This window comes from Balaenoptera acutorostrata, chromosome 12 (assembly GCF_949987535.1).
Source record: "Balaenoptera acutorostrata chromosome 12, mBalAcu1.1, whole genome shotgun sequence".
Classification (NCBI taxonomy): Eukaryota; Metazoa; Chordata; class Mammalia; order Artiodactyla; family Balaenopteridae; genus Balaenoptera; species Balaenoptera acutorostrata.
Window position 1 is genome coordinate 93,426,218 of NC_080075.1, and position 21,675 is coordinate 93,447,892.

General features: G+C 48.7%; 1 protein-coding gene across 11 annotated transcripts in view; it reads left to right on the forward strand.

The window, feature by feature from the left end:
* The window catches only part of MYT1L (myelin transcription factor 1 like), a 409,089-nt gene that overhangs the window by 327,247 nt on the left and 60,167 nt on the right, over positions 1-21,675 (forward strand). For 7 of the 11 annotated variants that reach the window (XM_057558744.1, XM_057558742.1, XM_057558748.1 and 4 more), the window contains 5 exons: positions 5,708-5,955; positions 8,226-8,462; positions 10,228-10,349; positions 10,714-10,776; positions 11,227-11,295. In XM_057558744.1, the coding sequence (XP_057414727.1) occupies positions 5,708-5,955; positions 8,226-8,462; positions 10,228-10,349; positions 10,714-10,776; positions 11,227-11,295 (739 nt within the window). The remainder of the gene's footprint in view (positions 1-5,707; positions 5,956-8,225; positions 8,463-10,227; positions 10,350-10,713; positions 10,777-11,226; positions 11,296-21,675) is intronic. The other 4 variants (XM_057558747.1, XM_057558750.1, XM_057558752.1 and 1 more) reach the window with 1 other exon arrangement.

Consider the following 21,675-nt stretch of genomic DNA (forward strand, 5'->3'; position numbering starts at 1 on the left):
AGGGATCAGAAGAATTTGAATCCACATAATTAAGGATTGTGCTTGTAGGATTCCCAGTTCACTGACGTTTTGTAGTGATCTGATGGGCACTTTCGCCAGGTGTCATTGCTACATACATGTCTTGTTGCTGTTGTCCTGTGAGACCCGATTTCCTTCACCCCGTTGCTCTGGCTGGATCTGGGTGAAGTCGTGACCAGGAGGGCACGTGTCTGGTCCCAGTGCGCTTCCTCAGCTCTCCCATTTAGGAGCCATGTGGTATTAGATACATTAATCTTCCTGTGTGGTAGTTTCCTCAAGAGCAGAGGTAGCGATCGGTCCCCACCTGCTGGCCGCGTGCGGCTGTCGCGAAGCTCAGCAGACAAGGCTAAAGAGGGGAACTCGCGTGTTAGTATCACTGGCATCAATTCTCACCCCCGGAAAAAACACCTGTTGTTGGAAATGGGCAGAGCCCTGCTCTTCAGGTGACCCACAAATAAACAAGAACACAGAACAGAAACTTCAATGCTAGATCTTCGAGAAACTAAGAAAAAGGGAAAGTCAGACTTTACGACAATCTACTGAGGAGAGAACAGACAACTCCATTCCTCTTCCACAGGATCCACAGTCAAAACAACAAGGGACGCACCCACTAAGGATGAGATGGGTAGGCTTAGGTTTCTTGGGGGGTGTGAGCTGGGGAGGGCCATCCCTGTGCCCGGGTGACAGGCAGTGGACACCACAGAGTGACCAGTGTCTGCAGTCACCCCCCAGAGGGCTGTCCCCAAGGCTTGCCTCAGGTGCACAGTGAACTGGGCCATCGCTCCCAAAGAAAAACAGTGAAATGAGCCTCCTGTGGGGCAGGGGAGCATAACACCTGGGAACAAGGAGCAGGGCCTGGACGTGCACAGGGGGATAGAAGAGCAGGACCCTTGCCTCAGGCTCTGGGCGTCATCCCTCAGCTTCCGTCAACTGTGATCAAAAACACTCAGCAAACATTGATTTATCCACCTGCATTCTTCCAGACACTCAATAGTTGCTATCTGTCTGTCTCATCTACCTGTCTGTCTATCCACCTGTCTATACATCTATCCCTCCATCCGCCCACCTGCCCACCTATCCATCCCTCCATCCATCCATCCACCATCCCTCCATCCATCCATCCACCATCCCTCCATCCATCCCTCCATCCCTCCCTCCATCCCTCCATCCATCCATCTACCATCCCTCTCTCCATCCATCCACCACCCATTCCTCCATCCCTCCCTCCATCCATCCATCCATGGGCCCACCTATCTATCCATCATCCATCTATCCATCATCTCTCTCTTCTTTCTTTCTCTATAACAAGTTTCAAGGAAGAGATTGTGGGTAAAGAGAAGACAGTGAAACACGTACTCAGGCACAGTGAAGCAAGGCGTCCTTTCTGCCTGGAGGAATTAGCATGAGCTTTACCAAAGTGGCAAATTTTAAACTTGGTCATGAAGCTTGAGTGGAAATTACTAGAGGGCAGGAAACCCACAGGTGAGCGGGAGCTGCCAGCAGGCTGGTGAGGCTGAACTTTAGATGCACGAGAGGAGGGACAGGGGGACCCTGAGGCGGCGTGGAGACAGCTTCGGGTCACCTGCCTCGGGGAGGAGGACACAGACACGTGGGTAGGAGGTGATGCCCAAGGGAGGCCGGCAGCCCCTGCCCCCGGGAGCCCCAAGCCGGCACCTCCCCCGCCTCTCCCCCCATGTCTGTGTTTTATGGTGAGCTAAGAATGGCCCTTCCATTTTAAAACAGATGGAAAACAACAAAAGAAGGAGAATTAGAATCTTAGTGTTCAGAGCAGTTTTACTGGCGCAGGGCCACCTCACCTGTATGGCCGGTGGCTGTTTCCCAGGACGACAGCCGGGTGTGCGGTCCCGGCAGAGACCCTGTGGCCGCCAAGGCTCGACCGCTGCCAGGCCCTTCACAGAAAAATTTTCCGGGCGAGTCTAAGCCATCTCCGCTGTGTCTCTGGGCAATTTATCACCACCCTCAGGCTTTGTTTAAAACCTAGAAGTTCCCAGCCCTGAACGGGCCCCTCTCGTGAGCCCCTCTTGGTTATTCCCAGCTTCTAAATTCTCCTGAGCGCAACACTTCTTGATCATCTTTGAAGCCCCCTCTGCTCCTCCAAAGCCTTGTCTCTGATATGCCCACCGCGCCCACCATCGTCTGCCCTCCCCTGGTCCAGGCCTCATCACCAGGTGGCCCGGGCTGGCCCTCCGGGGCCCCAGGACCCATCCTCTGGGCTGGGCCTCCTGCCCTCCCCCACCCCCTGCCACCAGGCCAGCTTCTCCTGGAAATACCTGCCCTCCCGCCCCTGTTCTCCTGCTCCATGCTCTCCCACATTCACCTCTGTTTCCAGAAGCTTCTCCCCCAGCCAGATCTCTCGGACACAGGCCCGCCCGCACTCAGCGGCCTCCTCCCAACCTCCTCAGAGCTGCTTGTGCAGAATGAGGGGCACAGGTGCACGCTCCTGAGGGTCAGCCCCGAACCCCACAGGCCAGTGCCAGCAGGGCAGACAGGAGAGTGCAGAGAACACTCAGCCAGCGAGCGCGTGCGAGACCAACCACGAATCCGGACTCTGATTAGACACGATAAACCGCGTGAGCAAACTGCCTTCGGGGTCACCGAACAGGACATTCTCATGAAGAAGCAGCTTTTATTCCCCTTAGGACTCTGCATCTGTATCTCAGTTTACTTACGGGAAAGCACAGCCGTGGACCCACGTAAAGAATAGGAGTCGCTGCTACAAGTTACGCGGCATGGACCCCTGAGTCCAGCCAGACCTAACGGGGCCAGGCCCCATCTGCTAGCGCAAATCCTCGGGCGGCACCTCTCTGGGCTGTATTCGGTTTTGTCTGCTTTTCGTGGAAATTCCGATTGGAAGGACACAGTTATCTACTCCCGACAGGAAATGTTATTTCAGAAGAACGTGAGACGCACCCACTTAGTAAGACTCTTACAGGCAGAGTAGATTAATAAGGTGGAAGGTGGTTGTTTCATTTTTCTCATTTGTCATATTTCGTCACTATAAATCCCATGTCGCTTTTCTTTTTCCTGCACGAGAGGGCAGGGTACCTGAAGAGGTATCTCTCAATAACGGTGTAAGGTCGGGAGGACCTCCGATGTTGTAAATGCAAGGGTGTCATTCTAAAGGAAAGCAGTTCCATCGCATGAGTTCAGTGATGTGCTGGTGTCTGGAGGGACGGTAACACATTTTGTCTGCGGATTGATTGGAAAAAGTCTTGATTGAAAATAGCTCTGTGCGTGGCAAGAAAAAGAAAGTGCGTTTTGACTTTGTTAAAGGATCGGGGGCTTCCTCAGTTCTGGGCAGGAGGTGGTAAGGGCAGCAATGGCCTTCCAACGCCCCACTGCTCTGCGGTGCCCAATGGTGTCCACGCAATGAGCCCCAGAAACTGTGACAGGTCATAAAAATTACTGACACTAACGGTTTCGTAAATATCTTACAAACAGGCGATAATTATTAAAACCAAAGACCTTCTTTACCGGAGAGATTTGAAGTATAGAGACTCATTTTCATTTGGAACAAAGTAGTACATGATTGATGGCCCTTAGTGAAAGGATGCTTGTGAAATTAATGCTGTCCTCACTTTCCTCCTGGGTCGCGTGAGCTGACAGGCCCATCAATAAATTGTCCAGAGTTCCATCACCTGCTAAAATTCTGGACGAGTCCCATCAACTCAGCGTAATCCAGGGGAAGTAGAATCTTTTGATTTAAATGTTTGGTAAAGAAGAGGTACTTTCCAGAACTTTGCTGCAATTTGCTGTGTAGACACACGTGTCCTGTTTACTTTGCTTTAGGAACTGAAATTCCTTCATTTCAAAACAAAACTTTTTCCTTATTTATGTGGACCACATTTCTTTTACCGACCCAGTGTCTAGCCCTCACTAGGGGAAAAAAATCCCTCATAAGTGTTAGATCATTTCTCCCACAGTTTTTATATTCCTATTTTTATAACAAAATTGTAAACGATGTAAAGCCGCACACTTTAGTCAATTTGGAGACTCTTGTGAGCTGTGGAGTGGCCTTGCTGCCCTGGTTGGTTTTCAGAACCCAGTGGGCAGGTCCCCCTGCACGCCGGCCCCAGCCCCCCGGTCTCTGCTCAGACGTGAGACCCCCGTCTCCCCACTGCTCTGGCTGCTGCTTTGACGTGATGCTTTCATGGAGGAGAGAGGAGGGAAGGACAGACACACGGACAGTGTGAGGACTGGTCCTCAGGGCTCAGCTGACTCTGATTAGCAGAACAGAAGTAACTCCCTTACGAGTTACTCTTCGCGTTGGGCGGGTTTGAGGGTGTGGAAGTGACCTCCGGGTCCGTGCGAGGGGCAGCGACAAGGCGACAGCTTCCCTGAGGCCGCCGTGCGCTCAGAGCATTGCCAAGCCACGTCCTTGATGTCAGGAAAGCTTAGTCTTCCGTCCAAGGTCAAAAGGTATCAATAGTGAAAGCTTAGCTCTTCTCTCACTTGTATAGGTGTACAAGTGCTTTGGGGCAGTTCTTGGTGGTGCTGTGGTGACCAACCGTGATGTCTGTGGGGTTGTGGTCACTTCCGGACCATACCTGAGTGGGCAGGAAGGGGGTGCTGAGACGCCTGTGCCGCACGAAAGGGTGGCTTGCCGGAGGGGTCCCGGTGCTGCAGACGGGTCTCCTGGCTCCCTGCAGGCTCTCCCCGCAGAGCAGCTCCTCCCTCTGCAGGGTCAGGTGAGCTGCTGACCCCTAAGCAAAGGGCATCCTGTGCCTTTAACGACCAGGGCCCATGCTAATCAATTATCCAGCAATCATCTTCCCGTCCTTGTGTCAAAGGAGGTTGTGAACAGGTCTAGGAACCACGCTTGCTCTTGAGGGCCTGTTGGACTGCTGGGGAGGCTGGCTGTTCAGAAGGACCCGGGGAGCGGAGGCGGGGCGTGTGGAGGAGGGTCGTTCCCGCACGAAGGGCGGGGCTGCGGGCGGCACACGGGCGTCTGCCGGTCCCTGACCGCCTGGGCGTTTGCCTTGGCTTATGTGAGCCCACACGTGTGTGCGGTCCTCCCCCCGTCACTCCCCCCGGGTGGCTCTTTATTAGAATCACGGAGGGAAGGGGTTTCTGTCGTGGTCTGGCCTGCACCCTGACCGGAGCGCCACTCCCCAAAGCGCAGGTGCCCGCAGGCCCGCAGAGGCCCTACCTGTTCAGCTGGGTCACCTGCACAGGACAGTGAGCCCCAAATGGCCACTGTGGCCCCTCGCGGCCGGACGGATCATCCGGTCTCTAGCGGGATGAGGGGGATGAGGGGTCTACAGGGTCCCCGTCACCCCGGGTCATAAGGGGAGCCTCCCTCCGGCGGTGATCAGGCTGGTGCGGCCAGTCGCTCCCCACATCTTGGTGGCCGCTCCCTGACCGGGAGCGCGCCTTTAATGGTTACGCAATGTGCCCCCGGCCTCCTGCTTGAGAGCCATAGGCGCTCTTCCCGCTGGTCCCCAGCTCTGCCCGTCCGAACTTACACCATGTGAAAAAAAGGCAAAAAGGGGGGAAAGCCAGACTTTCCTCGTTCGGGAGTCGGCGGGTCGGCGGGCGCCGCGTCCCCCTGGGTACCTGCGCGCTGGCGTGGGCGCCCAGGGCGGGCGGGCGGGCGGCGCGGGCGGCTCTTCTGTTGCCGTGGCCCCGGGCGGGGGCCCCGAGTCATCTCTGTCCCCTGTCTCCCCAGCGAAGCGGTACTGCAAGGACGCCAGCCCTAGCAGCAGTGCCGCCAGCACCTACGCGCCCAGCAGCAGCAACCTGAGCTGCGGCGGCGGCAGCAGCGCCAGCAGCACGTGCAGCAAGAGCAGCTTCGACTACACGCACGACATGGAGGCGGCGCACATGGCGGCCACGGCCATCCTCAACCTGTCCACGCGCTGCCGCGAGATGCCGCAGAACCTGTCCACCAAGCCGCAGGACCTGTGCGCCGCGCGGGTACGGGCCGCCGGCGCACCTGGCGGGGGCCGGGGGCGGGGCCGGGGCCTCGGCGCGTCCCCACCGCCACCTCCCGCGCCCGGCGGCCTCGGCCCGGCGGTCCCGCAGGCGCCTCCCTCCCAGAGGCCGGCGCAGGCCGTGCGCCCCCCCGGGCTCTGCTCGGAGGAGGCCTGAAGGCGCGGGGTCCTGGGGACGCACTTTCCAGACCAGGAGAAATCGTCCGCTCTTTTAGATTAACGTGTCCATTTGGGACCCAGAGTCACTTCTGGAAACAGAAGGACACCACGCCCCCCTCCGGGCGGTTCCGAGCTGCACAGAGAATAGGAAGCTCGAGGAGCCATGCGCCCTGGACCTTAAGCAGAGGAGGGTGGGCCGCGCCGCGGTCAGATGAAACGCAGGCCTGCTCCCTCCCGCCCAGCCCTGGGGAACAAAGAGAGTGCAAAAATCCCGTTTCCCCACGGGTTCCCAGCCAGGCAATTACAGCCGGCTTCCATTGGTTCAAAACAGCATAGATGCCAAAACGGTGAGCAACACTTAGGGCGGTTCCTCGTCAGGGGGCTCCTGGCAGGAGAGGGCGCCGTGCGGCCGCCGCAGCGCGCAGGGCTGCCCGGCGAGACCACTAGGGGGCGGGCGACGCAGGCGGCTCGAGCGCCTCGTGGTCCCGGGCCCGTGAGCGGCACGCCGGCCCGCGCCTCCCTCCAGAACAAAGGGTCCCTCCGTCGCCTACTGCTGCTGGGCGTGCGCCTGAGCGCAGAGCACTGACCCTAGTTGTTAGAAATAAGTGTAATTTGTATGAATGGAGAAAGGTCAGTAATCTTATGTTTTGCAAATGCTTTCTTCTCTATTAATATTTTTATTCCTAGATTTTGGAGTGTCAGGGGCATGCAGTTTCCGTGGAGACCAGGGCTGCTAAAATGCGAGGCTGGCATGGAGGAGATTCTGTTTAAGGGGGGAAAAAAAAGACAGTAACCCCTTCCAGTTTTTTTCACTTTGTTAAATTTAAACTAAGACAGACAGAATTATAATCCAACACGATGAAGGCTAAGTTAGTATGAAAGCTGGAAACCAGGAGTGCACTTTGACAAGAAGAGTTCAGGCAGAATAATATGCTGTAATTTATCAGGGTAACAGCCCAAAGGATGGGGTTTTCATTCCAAGCATCTTCCCTCCGCGATTACATTCAGAGGAAAGAGCTGCTAGACATCTGAGTAGGCAGCAGGTTTCACGCCAGCTCTGAAATCAAATTGCTCAAGAGAGTGTAACTCTCTGGGAAAAAAAAATGGAGGATTGTCAGGGGTATTTTGATTTTTCTTACTCTGTCCTCCATCTGCCCTTCCTTCTCTCCCTCCTCCTGAGAAGCAGGCTCTGAGGAATTCTTGATCCGTTTAAAGCATCATTTAAAAAAAAAAAAAAAAAAAAACACCCTGTACCTCTTTGTTTTTTCTAAAGCTGGTTGACTAAATTGCAGGTTTGCTGAACCATAGAGCAGGTCAGCCGTGATCACTGCAGCAGAGGTGTGTTGCACTGTGATTACACATCTTCCTGCTTAAAATGGAAAAGTCTCTCTCCATCATAGGTTTTGTATTAGAAAGTACATTTTATGTGGGGATTTTTGTTTGGTTTGGTTTCCTACTATATACCCAGAGCCTGTGCCTGATAAATAAACAAATAAATATTTGTCAAAAAAAATGGAAAAAAAAAAAAGTAAATTCTAGTTCCTCTCCTCCATTCTTCTAAATTCTTGTGTTTTCCTCCACTCCAAGTCTTGGAGTATTAGCATCAGTGAAACTAAAGGAGAATTTTAAGTATAATACATTTTTAGGTATTTATGTATAATCTGTACACACACACACACACATACATTTCTGATCTCTTAAGAGGTCTTTGAACTGGGATAGAATTGAAATTAGGCACTTGTTTTTCTTCTGGCCAGGCTTATTTCTAAAAGCAGAAATGTATTAGGAAGAAGACATATAGATCTCTGATAGGTAAGTGATTGAGAGATGATAGATAGTCGATAAGAGACAAGAGAGTGAGAGACTGATAGGTGATTATTAGATAATAGACGGGTGCGTGCATGCCTCTGCCAGCCAATTTCCCAGCTGCGCGTGGGGAGCAAGGCAGATGGGGGGCCACGTGCGCTCGCCTTGGGCGCTTATACACGTGAGACTGCGGTGAGCAGTTTCCGGTTTGAACTGTGTCCTGGCGGAAGGCAGGGCTGTGGTCTGGGGGATGGACTCTCATGGTCCCTGTGTCCTTCTGTCCCGCAGAACCCTGACATGGAGGTGGATGAGAACGGGACCCTGGACCTGAGCATGAACAAGCAGCGGCCGCGAGAAGGTTGCTGCCCCATCCTGACGCCCCTGGAGCCCATGTCCCCCCAGCAGCAGGCGGTGATGAACAGCCGGTGTTTCCAGCTGAGCGAGGGAGACTGCTGGGACTTGCCCGTGGACTACACCAAAATGAAGCCCCGGAGGATAGATGAGGATGAGCCCAAAGAGATGACTGTATGTCCTTTTCTCTGACTGCCCCCCCCCACCCCGTCCACTCAGCATGTGAAGTTGGCACCACTGAGGGAAAATGCCCTTGGCACACGCCTTAACAGAAAATGTCTTTCCTCTTGAAAAATGACCTTTAGCTGACTAGGGCTCAGAAGACACTTTTGGTTGACCCAGGAGAGATTTGGCACTAACCCTGATCAGAGTGAAACAAACCATTGCCTCCTTTAAATGATGAATTTTATTTTCTAACACGTGTGTTTTGTTGCAAACGATTTCTGTAGGAAAATGTGTAAACAGCTTACTAGTTCATTTTTTCTGGGTGATAAATTGATAGAATGCAGGGTTTTCCTTGCAGGTAGGGAATTATAATGAGACTCTTAAATACTTAAAATGATTAATTCTGTGCGATTAATTAGCTGGCTCATTGAAGCAAAGGACAGGGTCTGTTCTCTAAGAAACCTAAAATACGCAGAAGAGCCTACCTACCCCAGCCTAGAACAAATCATTTTAGTACAGTCACCTGAATCTTTGTTGACTATAATATTACCAAAACACCTATGTCAAGAACATATTTTTGAAGTAGTTACAATTTTCAAATTCAGATCATTAAAATAGTTATCCTTTAGGCTAAGAAAATAAATGAAAAAAAATGTTCTTTATTAGACTGACTTTTCCTCCAGTGTTCAACTCTGAAAATTATGACATCTTCTTTATTCTCTGAAGAATGAAAATTCTTTTTGAACACAATAGGGAGACCACCATCCAAGCAATAGCATCTTACAGAAACAGGGAGGTGGAGGAAAGGGAAACATTAACTATTTGTAGGAATTGGCAGGGAAGGCACCTGTTTATAAGGCCATTACATTAAAAGCTTATTATGTTTATTCTTCAAACTGATTTAAGTATCCAGGCATCTTAAAGGAGAATAGAATCTGAGTGGCAAGCTAAATTCCAAGGTATTTTTTTTTCTCCTACAGTGTTAAATCGTTACTACCAAATAAGGCACGGTAGTTGAATCTTCGAATTTATTTTAATTAAAATTAAGCCCCCATAAAAGGACAGCAGTATTTCCATCATAAGGTGTCACACAAGTGAAAAACCTTGCACTCAAGAAACACGTTTACTGAACATCGCCACCTGTAGGAACTTCTAGGTTACTGCAAGGGCCCCAATTAGCCAAAGTAGGTACATTCTATTTTAAAAAAAATAAAAAATTGTTGCCTAAGAGTATTCTAAAATCACAGCGTCAGTCTAAACTGGTCTTCCCTTGCCTTGGAACTTACAGCACATACAATACTTCTGTAGTGTAGAATACATACCAAAGATTGTTAGAAGTCCCAGTCTAAAATATCTTTGGATACAGTGCTTAAGCTCTGTCCAGTGATGTTGGATAAAGTGCCGTAGGTCTTAAACCCAGGTGAGCAAGGTCCACTGAGCCGCCTCTCTGGCTGCCAGACCGCTTATCTGTCCCTCCTGTCGGTACAGCTGCAGGAATTTGAATAAGGAATTTGAATTTGCCCACTGACAGGTTACCCTAATTTTAGGAATTTAGAGCAAGTGATGAGAAATTAAAGTCCCCCAGAGAGAGAGGTACTCTTTGAACGAAGTTGGGTTTGCATCCTCAGGATGAGGGTGCATCGTGACTTTAAGGGTAAGGTTGGGAGAGGTGGACAATTCAGGGCAGCCATCCCCCGGGGGGGGGGGGACGCAGCCTCTGGTCTGTGTATCCAGCCGTCATCGCTGTGGCCCTGAAGCTGTGTTTTGCCCGCAGCCGGAAGACTTGGATCCCTTCCAGGAGGCTCTAGAAGAAAGAAGGTACCCGGGGGAGGTGACCATCCCGAGCCCCAAGCCCAAGTACCCCCAGTGCAAGGAGAGCAAGAAGGACTTGATAACGTAAGCATGACGTGAGGTGAAATTATCACTCTTCTGAACCTTCCCTTTCTTTGGCTTATCTTTAAACCGGGTCTGTATATGCCTTGCCGTCTGAGCATGCGACACGCGCAGCGTACAAATGTCCCCAACTGCCAGTCGGGTAGAGCGAGAGGCCAGCCGTGGACGCGCTTGTTGTGAGCGATGCTCTGTGCTATGGAGACATCACTTCCATGTAATCCCGTGCATTTTGCAGCTTTTCTTCAGGGCGCTTAAATCCCCGTGCAGACATTGCAGCTAAACTGGAAACAATGAAACTTTTTTCAAGTTTTTTTTTTTTTGAAACATACTTACTATTTTGGCTGTTTTTGTTTTTGTTTGGTGGCAGATGTCCAACACCAAGGTGTGATGGGAGTGGTCATGTGACTGGTAATTACGCCTCACATAGAAGGTGTGCCTTCATTTTTCTCATGGTGGATTCTGTCTTTTCAATTTATTGTTTTCAGCTTACCTCAACAATGCTGTCCAAGTACACACGTTGGATTATGTGTCACCCCTTAAGTGCTATATGTTGACCTTCAAAAGCATGCTAATTGACGTGTTGTATAGTGTCTTTTATTTTGAAACAAACTACCTGAATTTGGAAAATGACTTACAAACATTGAGACAAAAGAGCACAAGTATTTTGATCTTAATTTTTAAAGTTTCTGGAAAGACATGTTTCCTTAAATTTCCATGTAAACGTGGATCAGTTAATTATACCAACAAAATTCAATATACAGCACTTGCCCCATCGCTTTTCTGCATTCAACTTTTTAATTTCAGTTTTACGTTGTGTTTGTTCGGGAACGTAAGCTGGGCCTCGGGGCTACTCACCTGACTCTTCCGCCCTGTCTTACAGTCTGTCGGGCTGCCCGCTGGCTGACAAAAGCATTCGAAGTATGCTGGCCACCAGCTCACAAGAACTCAAGTAAGATTTAACGAAAATCCTTCTCTTTCTAAAATCTGTTCACTTGGTAGTAACAAAAAGGACGTGTCGTTTGAAAAGAAAAAATGTCTTTAAAAAGCCACCTGTGTGCGTCAGCGCCTCAATTCAGCACACATGACTGGTCTTCAGGATTTTAGTCACTTCTCTGGACAATCCATCTGCCTTTTCCCTCTCATTTACCTCCAGCTTTTTCATATCGTATCCTTCTTCTATCTTGAATTTTCTAAAGCATAGGTATTTTCTCTCCAGATATGCATGCACGTGGAAGGGAAGTTTTACAGAGTTACTCAGACTTTTAGGAAGTGATTGATCGTAATGTAAAAAGTCAAAAGTTGATTTCTTAAAAGTCAGTAGTTAATATGATCACCTTAAAAATGGATATTTAAATAGCGCGAGTGACAAAAACCCACCGTGACCATAGCTAATTCCTTCAGTATACTGTGGTTATAGCTAATGAGACTCCTTAGGGCAGTGATAACTCACAGTTAACTAAGGCTTTTACCAATGCCAGACAACACGGCCCTCTCTCTCCTCTGAGCCTGTAATTTTCTCTATCTTTTCAGCATGAATCTGGTCAGCTACATTTACACCACCAGACTAAGGGTTTTCTTCTTTGTGTGTGTGTGTGTGTGTGTGTGTGTATATATATATATATATATACACACACATGTATATATACACATATATATACATACACACACACATACATATGCACATATATACATCCATATTCAGTTACTAGACAGGTTTTGGAAGAAGTCAGTCCAAGCCATAGACAGCAGATTAAGACCTTTGGTCATCCAGTTAGAATGGATATTCAGGTGTCTGTAAGGAAGGAAGGGCAAGACTTGAACATTCCACAACATAATGAGAACCAAGATTCCCAAATAACTGTTTTTAATTACCTGCCTGTTATAAAAGTCATCACGTCAACTTGCTCGGCTTCCATTTTGTTTGGAAATGGCTTTATTTCCAATGCAGAGAAAATGCTGTTTTCAGACCCTGTTGGATTCCTTTTCCAAGGACCCCGCCCCGTGCTCCCACTCCCTCGAGACAGACCAGGGCGTCCGCAGAGTGCGGGCTCTGTTTCACACCGTGTCGTTTTTTACAGGATCCCCGTCCGGGGCCCTAGCGCCATAGATCACCTGCTCATGTTCAGTGACCTACTGAACTAGCCCTTCCGGCCCGAGACCCTGGGAGCTCTCTTCATGGCGTGTAAACACCAGGAGGTCGCCCTCTTACTTAACGGCTGTAAAGTCTGTAGCCGTCCTCGTGGTGCCTGACGGACAAATAGCTTTTAGAACCTCAAACGGACAGAATTAGCAAGAATCACCCAGGCCGCTGTGTTAAGACCTCCTTTTTCCCTGGTTTGAAACCATACTCCCCTCACGGTCAAAACGTGGGTAACTGCGCTTGGAACTTGGCTAACATCAGAACGTGGCAACTTCCCTTTGACTCTCTTGATGAGGAACGCTTTGCCATCTCCAGTTCCAACAGGCCCGCTGTAAACAGGGAAACAGCCTGTGGACGACTTGCATCTAGTGTGGCTTCTCCTTGGTGGTCTCCAGGCCCCAGAGACCAGAGTAGGCTTCTGATGGGTCTGGTTTTCATGGCTTTGCATCCTCTGACTTTGGGCTTGGAAGGCTGTGTTGATCTGAAGTCCCAGGCAGACCTGCTTCTCCTCCGGTGTTGGCACTTTCTTCTTGTCGTGTCTTCTTGGAAGATGGTGTGATGGTCCGCACCATCTGCATCTTCAGAGTTGTGTCCGAGTGCCCTTCACATCCTCCTGGGCGGTGTCGGGCCGTCTGTTCCCTCCTCCCTCCCTCCTCCTGGGGGTGGGGGTGGGAGGCGAGTATCTTCCAGAGGGCGATGGCCTCTCCTGATTTACACTGATCTAAAGGCCGCAGTCACCTGTAACTTGTCTTTGCAGCAAGTGAATCCCACTTCAATTGACCCTTTTTCTGGGAAATCCAAACTTGACAAATTTTCTGAAATGATTTAAGAATGGATCTTCAAAACTAGGGATTTCACTTACATGTCTACTATAAATAGTCTGATATTTAAATGACCATTTTTACTTGATAAGTCTTTCTCAACTGAGGAAACCTTATATTTTAATGTGGTTTTTTTCCTTTAATCTTTTAATTGATGACACCCCTCCATCCATGGCTTTTTCATGAGGGTCACAAAGGCTTTCCTGGGCACAGGAGCAGAGATGAATCCCTTTCGGATTTGCAACTGCTTTCTCTAGAATAATTCATGCATGTGCCCTTTTCAATAGCTGATTCTTTACATACGTATTTTAAAAGCTTTGGTCAATTCCCGCTGCACAGCCTCTTGCCTGATTGAGAGAGCCCTTGTGTGATGCAGTGATCTCCACTTCTTCATAGAGACACCTTAGGAAGTGGGTCCCAATTGCCTCAAAAATTTTTCTCACTTCTGCATCAGCTAAGAAATAGAACCTCCTGGGAATGTTCCTCTTGTCACTTCTGATGTTGAATTTTGTTAGTTGGCCATTAACAGGACATTCTTGATCTCAGACAGACGAGTTTTGCCAGATACACTCTGGGTCTTGGGTCCTCCATCCTCTTAAACTTCCTGAGATAAGACCTTGCTCCATTCTCATCCAGAACAGCACATGTGGGGTAGTCTTAAAAAGAAGCCGATCGTGTTGTCGAATTATGTACAATATGTAAACTGAGCCTGTATTAAAATGTAATGTGTTCGTGAATATCATTCAGTCTCTGCAACTATTGCTTTCTTGTCCCTGGTCCGTCTGGCGTAGAAAACAGGTTGGTGGCTGGGTCAGAGGCAGGTGACAGCACTGGGGGAGGGAGTCCCAGAGGCAGGCGAGGGGACCCGAGATGACTGCGACCCAGGGCCCCGAGACTAGCAGACCCTCCCAGGCTGATGCTTATGACGCTACATAGATGCCCAGGAACAGCCGCCCCCCTTAGAGGACACCTGACTGTGACGTTTATTGAGACCCCAGGCCAGGAAAAAAAAAAAAGAATAAAATTGTCCAAATGAATGTGATTTTTTTGGTGAGGACTCTGCCTAACATGAGGGAAGTTTCTTCTCTAAAAGTTTCATTGGCTAAGATCCCCTGAAAGTAGCAACTTGAAAGAACTTGCAAATCACATCACATCATCCTCAGCCTATTTTTTTTTTTTAAGAAACCACACCCTCCCAGCCAGAAATTCTCTTTCCTACTTCCAGATGCAAGATCAGCACAGACACGGGGGTGATGTAGGTGCTTTAGCCACCTCCATGACCAGTTTAAACCGATTAAAAACTGATTTCAATCAGAGGCGATTAGCTCTAAAAAGAGGCCCCCAAATTGCCTTCCATTTATACTCAGTTGGCCACATTTAGATTCTCCCTTGTTATTCCTGTCTTTGTCTTTTAGAACCAGAATCCCTGTGGTTAATGAGGGTCCTTGCAGGAGAAGGAATTGTCCATCCCTGGTTCTCTTTACTTCTTCACCTTTGAACTTTGATTTAATCCTCCTGGGGTGGGTGGGGTCCTCCTTTGGGTTCTCTGACATTTAAAAAGTTCTCGTGTGTTCTGTCTTTCCGAGGCATGTCTCCCAGGTATTTTCACCTTAGACATAGAGGAATTTTAACCACATACTCAAAAAAAAAAACCTTGTTTAAAACCTGGTTACATTTATTTAAATCAAAGAATTAAAATTTTGAACTTAGGCCAAGATATGACTTTTCTCTAAGGGCTCCTTATTTCTAGAATTTCCGAGGGCTTCTTTCTTCAGCTATGCACGTCGTGCTGGCGTTGGGAGGAGTATTTACCAGGGTCTATGCACGTCGCGCTGACAGTGGGAGGAGTATTTACCAGGGTCTATGCACGTCGTGCTGGCGTTGGGAGGAGTATTTACCATGGTCTTTGCACGTCGTGGTGGCGTTGGGAGGAGTATTTACCAGGGTCTATGCACGTCACGCTGGCGTTGGGAGGAGTATTTACCAGGGTCCGATACAGCTTCACTCCACCCACAGCTTCCACTGTTTCGGGTGCAGGAAGTGCACCCACTTTCACTGCACACCAGGTTCTGAGAACTAATCCTCATTTCCATCATCTTCCGCCTTCCCGGTTCACAGTAGTAAATCCAGGGGACTTTGTGAATTACAACTGCCGCGTTCTGAGGGCTGTGGCCTTCACGGAGGACGTGTCTCCGCGTAGAAGGATGTGTGGACCCCTCTGTACAGTTAACTCCTTACGGCAGAAGTTATCCTGAGGTTCTGGCCCTCACGTTGGGGGAGGCACGTGATATGTGATCTTTCACTTCAAGGAGTACCCCTCGGACGCCCTCCTTTCAGTTAGAAAATCATTTTATTCTGCAGCAGCAGGGCCACCTGAGCACACCTGGTGCATACGTGTGAGTGTCTGTGGGGGAGAAGGGCGCCAGCCTCGAGCATCTGGGGCGCGTGTCACACCTTAGGCACGACCTGCTGGGACCCGAGTCGAGGCTCGGAGCCTCCTCTGCGCGCCTGGCCCTTGAGAAGGTGGGGTGCTTGGACCCACCTCGCAGATGTGCAAACTGAGTCCGGGCAGTTGGGCAGCTCAGTCAGTAAGTGGCCATCACCACACTTGGCCCAAGCGCCTTTTCCAAACTTCATGCTACCGTTTCAAAATTAGTATCCCTTTAGGGGTGTTGGTTTTCGATGGAGAATTAAAGGTTTATGCTTAACTACATAAAAATACAAATTCCAAGTTTCTTTCTCTGAAGCTTTTAGCTTTAGGTCTCATGCAGTGTTTTCTCATAACCCACGCGGGGCTAAACAGGGGACTGGGTCCTGTGAAGCTAAACTTCCAGGTGGGACATGACCATCAGTTGTAGAAAACTGTTCACAGGGGTTTTGTCACCCCCAGGAAGAATCTCGTCCCACAGTTTCTATTTCAACATCTGTAAAATGTTGATAAAGTTTGCGCTGCGGCATTTTTCTAAATATACCCTAAGAAATACAGCTTGTGGCAGATAGATTTTCATTTAACCATAAGTAGGGTCAATTTAAAATAAATCCCATATAGGAAATTTAGGGGAGCACAATATAGGAAAACTTCTACAATAAGGATGTTTGAGGGTAACTCCAGTTATACACACACACACACACACACACACACACTCACAACACACACAAACACACATGCTCACACAAACACACATGCTCACACAAACACACACACTCACACAGTCACACACTGACACACTCTCACAGTCACACAGTGACACACTCTCACACTGACACACACTCACGCACACACAATCACCGACTCTCACAGACACTCTCACACACATGCACACACTCAATCTCACACACTCACATACACTCTCACACTCACACACATGCTCTCACACTCACACACTCTCACAGTCTCACACAACACTCTCACACTCACTCTCGCACACACACTCACACTCATGCACACACACTCACACATGCACAAGCACTCAAACACACTCACACGCACTCACACTCCAACAAATGAATGCACAAACATATAGTGAATGAAGCAATGCCTCATGGCTCAGGCCTGGGTTCACTGAGTTTCTTATTAAGGGAGGGTTCGGGGGGAAAGCCTGGGTTCTTCTCTCTGTTTCTGGAACAGGTGGACTTAGCCACGTAGCATCATAGGGCCCACCTCCCTGGATGCTGGCCCAGCTGCCAAGTGTCATTGGGTCGTTTGCTGTTGTAACTGGATCCGCCAGGAATCTCCCTTCCTGCTTCTTCTCTTTCTAATAGCAGACATTAAACTCACATTATTTAAATCCCTTCTTTTAATATTTATTTATTTATTTATTTGGTTGCGCTGGGTCTTAGTTGCTGCAGGCGTGCTCCTTAGTTGTGACTCCAGGGCTCCTTTGCTGCGGCTTGCGGGCTCCTTAGTTGTGGCATGTGAACTCTTAGTTGCGGCATGTGGGATCTAGTTCCGTGACCAGGGATCAAACCCGGACCCCCTGCATTGGGAGCACGGAGTCTTAACCACTGCACCACCAGGGAGGTCCCTAGACCCAGATTATTAAGGGAGAGTTCCAGGGGTTTGAGTTTGGGGTTATGTTTTAATCACCTTTAACCATATTCATATGCAGATCAACCAAAAACAAAACAAAGCAATAAAAAAGAAAAACGTTGATATTTCATTTATTTTATAAAGGGATCTGTGCTTTACAAAAGCATCTGTAGAGTTCTCTGGCAGTATTTGAATGCAGTCTAGGTGTGTTTGTCTTTGGTTTGTTTATTCTCCACCATCTTCCAGGTTTGGGTGCAGGTTATGAGGAAGTTTGCAGAGTGAAAAACCAGACTTTGGTCATCAAAGAAAGGCACGGGTGTAGGAGGGAAGTTGACTAATCAAGACACAGCTGTGTATCAATAAACTCTTTGTGCAAAACAAAACACAGAGACCGGCCTCTCCCGTCAGAGGGGCGTCAAGTCCTCATCTGTGAAATGGGAGAGTCCTGGTACCCGGCTCACTGTAGACGTTCAGCTAGTGTCATCGTCACCACGGCAACACACACAAGTCCCACAGCTCATGTTAAACTGCTGGGTTTTGTGACAACATTAAGCAGAATTCAAAGGAGGAAAATGTAAGCGTTAGTTTAACGTTTACTTAGTGACTTCTGTGACCTCCCTGAAATAAGGAGAACTTTAATTCACTCCAAAATCTTCTGAGCCTCTGGCTTTGGAGGACTTTATAGCAAGTCCTTTAATTTAGAAAGAAAAATAAAGAGAAGAAAGACACCGCAGCAGTTACATCCGTTGGAACCCCGGGAGAGGGTGGTGATTGCAGAAAAGGGTGCCTGTGTGCTGGGCTCTCCCTGCCATGTTTCTGCAGTGCCTGTGCGTACGTGTGTGCATGTGTGCGTGTGTGCACGTGTGTGTGAGTGTATGCAGGTGTGCACGTGTTCATCTGTAGGCCAGCACAGGTGTTCTCACGTCTGGCTGTCGCATCAGCGTGTGGGCAGCATTCTGCTGCCCCGGGCATCATTTACGTCCCTCTGTGCTCACATCCCCTCAGTAAAGAGGGATGTTCTGCAAAGTCCCTGAGCTTCGAGTTGGAAGCAAAAATCGGGAGAGGGCATCTCCCGGAAAACCATAAACGGAGCTGTTTCATTCTTTCGTTTTAAAAACTTGTAATCCGCACCCAGAGATGAGACACCGTTTCTGCCCTCAAGGCACCATGGCCAGTCCCGTGCCGGGCATCCTGGGAGGCGGACCATCGGGGTTGGGGGGCGGCTGGGGAGCAGAGGTCGTGGGCCGGGGCCTGAGCGCAGCTGGTCCAGGCGCGGGCAGCAGATGGACCCACCGAGGCCAGGAGGAGGCCGTGCGGTCAGGGCCGCGGAGGGGCAAGCGAGGGGCCGGGCAGAGCCGGCTGCGGGGAGGATGGTCCGGGCAAGGATCGGGAGCCCCGAGCCCCGCTCAGCGGGGATGGGGGTGGAAGCAGAGGGGAGCCAGCCGTCCAGGCCGAAGCAAGGCTCATTGCAGGTGGTCTGTCATACCGAGCACCGCCCCACGGGAAGGTGCCTTGGCTTGGCCCCCTGCGCTCTTAGGGATCCCTTCTCTCCTCAGAATGAGGGATTTGCTGGGCGGGCCGAAAGGCTGCCCTAAAATCTGGGCTTCGTCGGCTCGTAGAAACTGAATTTTTAAGTTGTTCGTTGGTGCTTCATCACCCATTTTCATTGTAACTAAATGAAACATGATGAATGTGGACCAGAATCCCGATCCACTACCAGCCAAGTCACAAACTAGTTAAAGTCTTGTGTGAAAGCTCTGTGGATCCGAACCATCCTCCTTAGGGCTCCTGGTCGAGGGGTTTCACTGCAGCAACCCCTGCTCCCCGCCCCGGAGAGGCAGCGTCCTTTTTTCTTAACTCAGGTGTGGATTCAGCTGGCATCCGTGTTTCATTTCACCTTCAACCTGCCTTACTTGCTGTCTTCTGGGCTAAACCAATCTCTCCTGTCACCTGAACAGTCCATACACTGGCCATTTAAAGACCAGCTGGCAGTGGCCACTGTATCTGACCTGAGAGGAAGGAGCCCAAGCCCTCCCGGGGATGGGGCTGAATTTCTAACTTAAAGCTGGCCTTGAGGTTTTCATGTTTTTTATTGTGACAAACTTGGGGAAGGTTTTAAATCCAGAACAGAGCCATGAAAAAGACCTTCCTTACGAAATATTTCTTAGCATTCATCCCTCCATTTGGAAATGGTGAAATTTTAATACAGATACCAGACAGTACAGAATGATACTATTTCTAAATAAATAGAACACAATTTGTCATCTAATCCAAGCTAAAATAATCCACCTAATACAAGCTATTTGAAAATGACTCTTTGAATAAATTTATTTTTTAACTGCAAAATTACTTTTCTTTATACAATTAAGAATATAAAACATACAGCATATTTGGTGCATGTGAACAGAAGGAAAAAAATATTTTCCTTACAATTTTAAATACTGCCATTTTAAAGGTATTTTAAATGTATGTACATATGTATTTAAATATGCTGTATGTCCATGTGTAAACACACACTTATGTGAATACATGTATTTTGTTGCCTGTGTTGTCAGGCCAGGATTCAAAGCCAGACACATGGCCCTTCATAAAACATGTTGAATTGGCTGAGTCTTCTCCATGCATTACATCTAGTTAAATTTGGCCTTTCCTAATTATTGGGAATCTGGTCCCATTTTCATTTCATTCTGGGCTCCTCTGGGGCAATTCTGACGAATGGCCTTCCTTCAAGCTCAGCGGCTGGTCATCACCCCAGCCCTGAACTACAGGAGAAGCTGCTTCTGTGAGGAAATGAAGGTCTGACCAGTCAGGAGCAGGTTACGTTGGCCTTTAATTGTAAATTTGACGTTTTATTCCCGTAAACACTTCACTAATTTATAGTTCCCTGGAGCAAAATGAGCGAAACTGGAAATAAAGTAGATGTTCCCTTTGGGAAATTATCAGCAAGGATTTTGGAGGGCATTTTTTCCTAGCAATTTCAGGAAAGAGAACCATCCTCTTCGGGCTTCTTTCTTGATTGGAAAGACTGACTCTGAGCGGGTGAAGGGGGCGTTTGACGGGCCAGGGAGGGCCAGGGAGCCGAGCTCGTAAGGAGCAATCCCACCTGTCTGTGCATTTGACCCGTCTGTGTATGTCACGTATCTGTGTACTTGTCCCTAAACATGCTCCCTGGTCTTCCAGGAACCAGAGTTCAAGGAAAATCACATCCCTTCTATTCTATTCTCTTTTTTGCATTTTTACAAAGAGAGACGTGTTCCAGACACCTGTGGATTCTGCTTAGCTGTCTCTAGGTGGTCCAGGTGCTTAATCCTGTTCTCTGTCCACAATAATCCTGCTACCTTCTAAGAGAATTAGAGAATATTGTGATCGTAGAGAGAGATGAGAACTCCCGCTCTTACCTGACCTTTTTAAGGAAAAAAAAAAAATTAAGTGCAAATAATTTCTTAATAATCAAAATGAAAATGTGGTCTGGCTTTACAAAATGAGTTTCTACACTTACACAACTGTCCAGCAGAACTTTCCGGGGTGATGGGGGTGTCCAGGAGGGCAGCCTGAGCCACACGTGTCTCCTGAGCGCGTGAGGCCACTGGGGCTGAGGAACGCATTTCTAATTGCACTTCATTTTATTAATTCAGATTTAAATAGCCGCTCTGTCAAGCGGACATCCTTAGTGGACAGTGCCACATAGAACCTTAGACTTCATGGATGCTGTTCGTCATATATAGTTTTACTACATTTTAATACACATTCAGGAATATTTTTGTCCTACAACTGAAAAGTTCATGATTTTTTTAGCGTCTGTGTCCTCAACATTTTTGTTATATTATTAAGCCATTGACAGATAGGTTAGCCCTTTTATATTTACATGCTGTCCTCTTTTTAATTTAATACCATTTATAGACAGATTAAAGCTAAATATTATATAAGCTTCACAGTGTGTTTTCAGAATAGAATATTTGCATGTTACACCAAAACCTCATTGTTTTGGACCATTCGGGCAGTATTCAATACAAGGTAGTGGAGAGCCTCTGTTATGTTATTTTAAAAATACGTTTGACTTTATTTCTTTCAAACTTGTACAGAAATTCAAATCTAGTTAAGCAGGTGTCACCAAAGAGAGCTCCTTAGGCCCCCTAAGGACTAAATAAGCCTGGCTTATAATTAGCATATGCATTATTAATACTTGGGGCATCGAAATTGTTAGAAGCCTGCTCTCCATTAGTAGCTGGAATACTTCTCTTTCAAGCTGGCTTATGCCCTTAATTAGCCTACCTGCGGGGAAAGCTGCTCCACAGAAGTGACCTTCAGCCCCTCCCCATCCCAATTACCATTAGCGGC